This window comes from Limulus polyphemus, unplaced genomic scaffold, assembly GCF_000517525.1.
Source record: "Limulus polyphemus unplaced genomic scaffold, Limulus_polyphemus-2.1.2 Scaffold1519, whole genome shotgun sequence".
Taxonomy (NCBI): Eukaryota; Metazoa; Arthropoda; class Merostomata; order Xiphosura; family Limulidae; genus Limulus; species Limulus polyphemus.
In genome coordinates, this window is record NW_013667129.1 from 98,927 (window position 1) to 108,643 (window position 9,717).

The 9,717-nt window shown below is 30.2% G+C and overlaps 1 protein-coding gene across 2 annotated transcripts in view; it reads left to right on the forward strand.

Moving 5' to 3' along the window:
• The first annotated feature begins 1,282 nt into the window (after nucleotides 1-1,282).
• Nucleotides 1,283-9,717, forward strand: part of LOC106463926 (PC4 and SFRS1-interacting protein-like) — a 65,073-nt gene continuing 56,638 nt past the window's right edge. For both annotated transcript variants that reach the window (XM_013924010.2, XM_013924012.2), the window contains exons 1-2: nucleotides 1,283-1,505; nucleotides 7,996-8,072. In XM_013924010.2, coding sequence (XP_013779464.1) covers nucleotides 1,428-1,505; nucleotides 7,996-8,072 — 155 coding nt within the window. In that variant the 5' untranslated portion in view covers nucleotides 1,283-1,427. The remainder of the gene's footprint in view (nucleotides 1,506-7,995; nucleotides 8,073-9,717) is intronic.

A 9,717-nucleotide genomic window follows, 5' to 3' on the forward strand; every position in this document is an offset into this window, starting at 1 on the left:
TTTTTTTTGTTTTTAGTATATAAGGGCATATGCAGATAGATTGGACATAGAGATAACTGAGTCAAGCGAACAGTAGGCACCGTAAGTAAAGTGTGTGAATCGCTGTGAATTATAGCGTGTGTTTATCAAAGTAGTTAAGTTTAAGTGACTGTGGAAATTCTGTGTATTGCAAAGTTGTAGCGAGAATGAATAAACTAGTTTAATTGAGAAAGGACTTGTATCGCTGAAGTTTCTCAGAAAGAATTTCTACGGGAAATTAACAAACAAGCAGATACGTAACAGTATATAGGATAGGTAATGTATGCCACTCACCTACATAGTCATATATAGAGTAGGCAAATTACGTGCCATTCACTCTAAGGTCATATATGAGATAAGTAATAGTGTATCACTTATTCTTATGTTCATTTATGAGATAGATAATAGCGTGCCATTATCCTTAAAGGCCACATTTGAAATGAGTAACCCAATATTATTGGTATGAATGTTCATTTATAGAGTAAACACTACGGTCTTACTGAGCTTATTGGTCGTAAATGGGACAGGGAACCTCACAAGGACGTGGGTGATAAGGGTGCAACAACACCCCCTTGTTTGACGTAGTTATTATCTTATACGGGGTTTCAATTTCTAACAATGGCTTTCAGCACCCTTTCTACAGAAATTTTTCCAGCATCAATGGAACCCCATGCCACCGATCTAAACGGCCGTATAAAGAAAATAGGCAACAGTTGGTACCACTAGTCTAAATGGTCATATATGGGAAAGGTAACCATATACTACTAGCTTAAATAGTCTTATAAATGTTAAGCACCAGTCTAAATAACTATATATATAATCAGCTGATAGTTGGTATAATACTTACTGTTCATCAATATGTTTCCCACCCTCGGCTTCCTCGCCCACCTTAACCTTCATCCAAAATCTACTCCAATTCTCTCCGACCCACTTACCTATTCGTATTTTTTATAATAAAAAGTAAAACAGGTAACCTGGTGCAATACCTCCAAAATAGTAACAGGAGTACGTTATCGCATGCCAATAAGGTAATACTCAACTTGTTACTCCTTGTAAATTCATATAATTTATACGTTACAGTGTACGGGATATAAAGCATGACGGATACACATAATCCATACATAAGAAACGCTTGAAATGCATTAAAATATTTTCACAAATGCTGTAATGCATGTTTTTTTTTCTTATATCAAATGTAGCGCGATTTATTTTAAAATTGAACTGAGGTTTCATTACTTACCCTTTAGAAATGATTTTCACTAGCACAACCTTGGTGTAGAGAGTATATCAAGTGTGGTGAGTTGATTTCCCGCGTCTGAACTGTTAGTGTTATTTTATATCAACTGCAGCCTTAGAAAGAACAAGAAAACAGAAATTGCATTCTAAGTCATTTTTATATAAACTATCAAATGAGTGAAAAAATGCAATATAAACCGGGAGATCTGGTATTTGCAAAAGTAAGAGGATACCCACCATGGCCAGCTAGGGTATGTTATTTATGTCGTTCGTAATTGTGAGTGTGCAGTCATATTGAATGAAATATGTAATTATTATGTTACAAGTTAGGCTTAGGTCGATGATGAATAATAATATAGTCGTGAGTTTTGTTTTAGTTATTCACTTATTGTACGTGTTAATTTATTCTAAAACTAATACTAGTAATAGTGTTTGATACTGATGTGTAGAAGCGTATGATATATGTTATTATTAGGCATAGCATCGTAATAACTAATGTCTGTGTACTTTGATAGATTTTTTTAGGCAGAGTATTCATGATGAAACTAGAATGGACGGCAACTGCCTGTTCCTGAAGACGAAAGGCGGAAGACTTTCGAAACGTCGTCCTATACACTTGTGTCTCTACAATAGGCAGTTGCAGTCCATTCTAGTTCTACAAAGTTTCATCAATTAACGTCTGTGATTCTCCGAGTCTGACGTGTTCTTAAAAAATACATCGAAAAAAAAGTTCAAAACAAAAAAAAACATAAACGAAATTAAAAGATGTCTGTAATAAATATTAGTTTGTTTATAAAAGTTATATTTTATGCTTTGAACAACATCATGACTTTGATATATGCCAATAACATCCACAATAGACCACATTCAGTACAAATACAAGTTACAACATACTAAGTCAATAATAATTCTATAATACTATTGTGGTGTGAACAGATTTTTGGTTATAATTATTTTTACACACACATTTTTCTTTACCATGTTGAGATACTGTGTTTGACTATATATTTATATATATTTTTTACAGTATTTGTATATAATTATGGTATTATTATACATATAACTTATCAACACTGTGAGAGGGTTTGTTAAACACTTTAGATATTTTATGAGGTTGTTAAGTAACAAATCATAAAACGTTTGAGAGCATCATTCCAGGTTATTACTTACGTTTCTTTCGTGATTTTTTTTACATTTTTTAAGAACATATTATTAGCATCTTTGTTCTGTACTTTGCCAAATACTTTTTTTTGGGAACAAAATGACAATTTATACTGTATTTAAAAAAGCAATTAAAGAATTTCTTAAAAACATGTCAGTAGCAGATCTTTATGATTCAACATTAAAAGTAATAAAAAAATAAATCTGGAAAGAAATTAACCCATTCTGAACAATCACTATTAGGCATTACAACAAAAATGTTCATAATGTTTTTTAAAATTTTAACCACATGACATTTCGACACAGAAAAATGTTATAGTTTAGTTACTTCAATATCAAATACTTTGTGTGTAGAACGTCTGTTAAGCATACACATTTCATAAGAAGCTGTTGTTAAATCTGCATATTTCAAATCGAAATGGAAATATTTTGTGCAATGCCTAAAGAGTGTTTAGTGATTCGTATAGGTATAAAAATCTGGTATTGACAAGTTATCATGATACTTTAACTTTGTGAGATCCAGCTGTGTCGATTTGATGAACCCATTGTATTGTTTGTTTTATTGCATTGTGAAAAAAATTATAACATGAAATAGTTTGAAACTTAAGAATTGTTTTTCGTAGCTCCTTCATGTGTGATATTTGTATCAAGTCACAGCTTTTACATTTAGAAAATATTTCTCTGTTATAAGTTTATAAATAAACAGTTTAGAATGTTTACATTTGTTGTAGATTCTATTTACTGATTATTGTGTCTTTCTACATACTTTTAAAACTTTTCTATTAAGATTTTATTTTATAAAACTGTAAATTTTATCTTTGTTTTGGTTTTAAAAACAGGACATGAAGTTTCACTGTGTTTTCGGTCACAGGCATACAATAAAAATAACTTTCTTACCATACCCAAAATATGAGCAAACTGACATTTAGTATATGTAATGAGTTTTAAACCATTTCATATTCATTTATTTGTTGTTATTTTTGCCCATTCAAAGTTATTTAGGCTGATCTTAAAGCATATAAAGCCTAACACAGTGGTCTTGTTGGAGAAATGAAAAATGAAATTTGATATGGTTGAGTGCTAAAAGATTTAATTAAACCTTTCTCATCTTATTCTACAAAAAATATTCCTGTATCACAAACTTTAAAAAAAAATCTGGGCAGTAATTCTGGTGTCAGTTGTTCATAAACACTTTTTTTTAGAGAAATATCACCAAGCTAAGCTTTTATCACTTTATTCTATTCTTCATGTAAATCCACATTGAACTGAAAGCCTTTTTAGCTCTTACATTTGAAAAAAAAAGTTTTCATGATTGGCTAGGGATTAGTAATCTGTGACTTCTTGAGGCTGTGATACAGGCATTTACGTTACACCATGAACAATTGAGCTGAGAAACAGTGACTGTTTAAAAATCAATGAAAATTATACATATTAAAGTTACAAGGACAAATTAGTACTATTTGTTCAACACTGTTATGACTTTCTTTCTAGGCAGTTGTAAGTGCCATAATGTATTCAGAAAAATTTCAGGAAATTGATAAACACTAATAATTTTGTTGGAGGTGCACTAAAATCACCCCCCCCCCCCCAAAAAAAGTTTTTTATTTATATGTGTGTATGTGAAAAAATGACTACAAGTTTATTTTCTATTTTTTTTTTTATTCAACTGTGCAATTCTGCACTTGAGATGAACTGCACCCATCTGGGCATGAAATGGTTAATGCTTATAGAATAAGGAAATAATTGGCTACTGAATTTGATCAAATCCAACAGAAATTTTATAATTTCATTTCCAAGGGGTCATCTGGTCTATCTCGGGTATCCCATATTTTACTGATCTCCATACTACATGTAGAAATCTCTTTTCCTGTATCAAACATTGATCTCTAAAATATTCATCCAATCTCATTTAAAATTTCTTCAATATTACATAGTCTACCACAGCTAAAGGTAAATCATTTCATATTTCTGCCACCTTACTAGGAAAGTAACATTGCTTTATTCAGAGTAATGTCTTACTTTCTGATATCTTGAATTTTTACCTTCTTGTCATATTGCCTGGAAAGTTTTGTTGGTTAGATTAGTAATCTGTGACTTCTTGAGGCTGAGATACAGGCATTTACGTTACACCATGAACAACTGAGCTGAGAAACAGTGACTGTTTAAAAATCAATGAAAATTACACATATTAGTACTTTATTCAGAGTAATGTCTTACTTTTTGATATCTTGAATTTTTACCCTCTTGTCTTATTGCCTGGAGAGTTTTGGTGATTTGATTAAAGTTAAATTTTTGGGACTTGAAGAAAGATGGGTTTATTTGATGTAAGGTGGTTGGGTGAGAGAAAGCAATAACTTGATAATAAACACCCTTCACAGTGCTGTCAAAATGCTCCAGGAGCTGAGGATTTCTTCTGGTAAAATATATATTTGGACCCATCTATTTATACAGTTAATATCTTCATCATTAACATGCATTTAAATACAGATCTACCAACTTGTTTTCCACATTATATTTTTAACACGCACTCATCAGGTCATTGGCTGAGAAATTGCTCAATTTGTTAACCCCCTCTAGTGTTACAATTATTCTTAATTATGGAATGAATTTTAAACTGTTTTTATGCTGGTTGTGCAACTTTTTCTGAGATGGAAGCTAAAAAAATTTGAAGGTGACTTAATAAGGTTTTTGGTGTTTTTCTGTAATATTGGAAGTGAATTATCAAAATATCAATTACTGCTTGTGAAGGAACAGAAAATATTTTGTTAAATTTTCACTTTAGAAACTTTGTTAAAATTTTGTATAAGATATGTTTATGATTGAACAGACGTGAAGTTATGAACATAATTTTCATTTTTGTCTTACCTGAATGTCCTAATACAAAGATAACAAAATTTGGTGAGTCCTTGTGAATTTCTCATTGTACCATGAATGGATATTCTACAACAGTGTGTGCATGTATAATCACCCTATTGTAATTGTTTTATTTTAAATAAAATATTGTACACATTTATTAGATTCTATCCTGCATAGAGCAAGTAAGATGTTATTATGATAAATGAAATCAAGCCAAGCATGCTCTTTTGTTAAAATTTTCTGTCTTATTTAACTCTTGGGAGGGCCTTATTCAGGGGATGGTGTAATGGGTTCAGACCCCTAGGGGACACAATATTCTCAAGTTTTCCAATGATAATTTGAACATACTACATAGTTTTTCTTGTGATAATTTGTTTTAATTTTGTGTATCATATGTATAGTGAATATAGAAAAGAACCAAATGAATTCATTTTGAAACAAGTTTTTAATTTTAATGTTGCTCAAAAACAAGGTTTAGCTGTTCTAAAATGTATAAAATTTAAATTTCGGGGGGATTTTACCCCCTTAACACTTGACAAGTGGTACTACTACCTTGACCCATGCTTGGGAAGGATGCTCAACCCCCATACTACTTTAGAAACCTAACCATCTCCTTTAAATAATAATGACACTCCTGAATTAATCAAGTTAGAACTTTGGTACTAATGGAGTGTCTCAGTGGTATGTGCTTTGGCCTTCACTTTTCTTATTTACATTATTATATTTATAGCCTGATAGGGGGCAATAATTAGTATATTACTTTGCTGATGACATTAAACTGTAAACATAAATAAGAAAAAGCAAATGTTCAAACACTGACCCCTGAGCACTCCACTTGTAACAATGATCCTGTTTGATTTGACTCCTTGATATTAATAACCTTTTAATTTCTCTTGTCCAACCACCATACAATCCAGTTAACTAGTCCTTTCTCTACTGATGTGTTTTTCTTAGCTTTATCTTCTGTGTGGTACCTTATCAAAAGATTTATGAAAATATAAGTTGTTGTTGTTGTTTTTTTTTGGGGGGGGGGTGATATGCCATGGAATGACATGTGAAATGGTTACATTGTGAAATTAAGTGTAATATTTCAAGTTCAAAATAACATTATTCAAAGCAATAATTATATTGTAGGAAATACATTTTTCCTGATTGTCATATTTCATTACTGTAAATAAGTGAACATTTTTTAAAGGAAGAATGGCATTTTAAAGTTAATAATTCATTGTATGTCATGAATAGAGTTAAAATATTGATAAATAGAATTTCTTAATTACAAAAAATAAAATTTTATAGTAGGGTAGAATGTGCTGAGGTTTGAAGTCAGAAAATTGTTACAATTATGGTCTCTTTTTAGTTCAAAATATCAAAAGTACTTCTGAAAGAGAAAAGATTTCTAAGCTTTTCACCTTCTTTAAAGGAGAGGAAGATATTTTATTAAGTTCTATTTCTTAATAATAATAAAAAAAGTGCAAACTTCTTAAGAGTGAAACTACTGGTCTTCATAGAAGGGATATTTCTTTTTGTGATAGAGCATGTCGTTTTTTTGGATGAGAACCCTTATATGAATACCCTTCAAAACCCGAAATCATTCTGATTATGCTTTTTTAAGTTCTCTTCAATAACTTGACATACTTGAACAAGTTGACCAAAACTGAACTCAGTATTTCAAATGAGGTATTATCTATGGTTTAAGAAGCTTAAGCTCTGAGACTGGGTTTAGTTTTATGCTTGTTTTCTCTGGAATATCGAAGATTTAGAAGTTATTTAATATAGCAGCTCAAAATTGTCAGTGAACATAGGTGGTAGGAAACAAAAGTTTTTACTTTATTCTCTAGTACCAGTTATGTCCTTTGCAGTAATTGATATTTAAAAATTAAGCTGTTTATAGATTAAATTCTAGATAGATATAATGCTAAGATCCCTTTTTTAACTAATAGTGGTAGTATTAATTACTAGTACTGTAGCTATGATGCACACAGTGTCTCTAGCTAGATACTAATTACCAATTTAAATAATTTATTATGTATTAAATTCTCGGTATCCATAATTAATATGTATAAAATAAAAAATAACATTCATCTCTCAAAAAATGATGCATATTTGACCAGGATACACTAGCTTATTGGCTCTCTGTAGCACTGCTTTAAAATGTACTAATGAATTCATAAGTTGCATAATTTTCTGTGAATTTCTTACTGATGATACACAATGTGAGTTATGTCTACATATGTATGTGTGTGTTGTTTCTTGTAATTTAAAAACAAAGAAGTGTTTTTAGGTGTGTTAAAAATTGTTTACAAGTACATTTCAACATATACTAAGTTATGTTAGAAAATGCGACAGTGATACAAATGTGACACATACAGTATTACAACTATGTAATATTTTAAAAACAAAGATTATACGTTTCCAGTTAACTCTTTGGCTGTGGCTGCTTTAAATGTGCACAAAATTTTTGTGATTCGTACACTGTATACGGCACACTTACATTCAACTGCTGGAGGCAGGCCATACCCTATACAGATACTCAGCAGTCAATGGGTTAATAAACTGCTGATTTTCAATTTTCCAGAATTTGTGAATGCTTTGTTTGAGAAAATAAGGTATTAAAAATTACTTATGAAATTTACAAGTAGAACATAAATTATTAAGTAAGATTCAAATAAATTCTAAATATATATTTTAAGAGAGAGATATACTAAATTTAAAAAAACATTTTAGGTTGAAGAAAAACCCCCACCAGGAAAAAAGGTACCACCAAAAAAATTTCCTATCTTGTTCTTTGGAACCTATGAAACGTAAGTTGTTTATCTTTTGCTTGACTTTTCTGATGTAAGTTACGTTCAGTCATATTTGGAGATTTAATGATCAGACTCAAGATAAAATATTTTAAGTCTTGGTATACAAGTTCTATCTAACTTTCCCAGTAACGTATATTTGCAGTTAATTTAATGATAAAATATTGATTTTTGATTATAAGTGTGTTATACGGACTATACGGTAAAAATGGATTTTTGAAAAAAGTTTCATTCTATGACTAAGACCTTGGTAATAAACAAAGTTTTAATTGTAGCAGTTTTTTCTTTATAGAATAACTGGGTGCAGTATTTACCCATTGAAAAAGGCAAACATTAATTTTGTCATAGATTTTATTAACTTGTTTAAAAAGTATTTCATTCATTGAAGCAACACTCCAAAAATGTGTTGCATGTAGATATCATTATATCAAGTCTTGTACACAATACTGTGTACAATATATAGGAAGAGCTATACTTTGTACTTAGCTTGATAGACATATAATTTCTGCATAATCTTCATATTTACACCACTTCTTGATGTCTTCTTACTGGTCCTTACTCGGTGGAACTGACAAACAAATATAATAGCAATATTTCGATTACTTGGATAGTTGGAATTTATTGAAACCATAATTTTGATTAATTGACCATCAGAATAATTGAAAATGGTAATAATCTGAAATGCTAACTGATGTTGCCTCGTTATACCTCTAAGCATTTGTAAAAGTTTAATTTTGACATTTTGTTGCAAGTATTTGACTTGCCTTATATTCTTGATCTTAATAATGTTTCTCCTACAATTTTAGATATGATGAAACCTTTTCTTAACATGCTTTTACTATTATTGTCTGTATGAGAATGTTTGTTTTATTAAAAGCTTAAATATAAACTGTAATAAAATATAATCTTAATTTGACAATTTAAATTGAATTTTTTTTGCAAATGAACTATAAAAATGTTAACCTCTTAAATTTCCATGATCTGTTGTCCAGAATTTAATTAAACTAGATGTAAAATAAATAGAATATTTTTAGTTTGATAACTCTAACATAGTAAGCCAATTTGGCAAACTTTTTTTCATGTTGTCTCTGTTGGAACTTATTTCAGTTTGATCTGATTTTTTGTGTGTGAAACAATGATTGGATTATGTTAAATGGTCAGAGACTTTGACAAAGTTATTTCACTGATAAATCAAGTAACCTATTGTTGTGATGTCATTTGCTGTACCCATTTGAAAACTTGTCCAATAGTGTTTTGAAATTATTATCTTTACGTGAGAGAATTTGACTCCATTTTTGGGGAGTTTTTGATGAAATTTTGGACTGTGATTATTTTCTGTCACCTGCATTTTTTGTGTGTCTTACACATTAAAATTGTTGTGTTATTATCACATATCTGTTGTTAAAGCAATGGATAATGTTTGTGCACCTGATTTTCTCTTTAAGCCTTTGATAACTTGGAGAGATTACCACATGTTTCCTTCCTATTAACTTTTTTCTTCCTCTTTGTTGCTTGATACCAGACAGATTATCTCCTCAGATTAATTCCACTTATTTAACTTTTTTCTTTTTAAGTTCCATATTTCATACTTTGGTATGTTCTTCTGGTGACTAGAATTAGTACTGTAGTCTATTTATTTATTTAT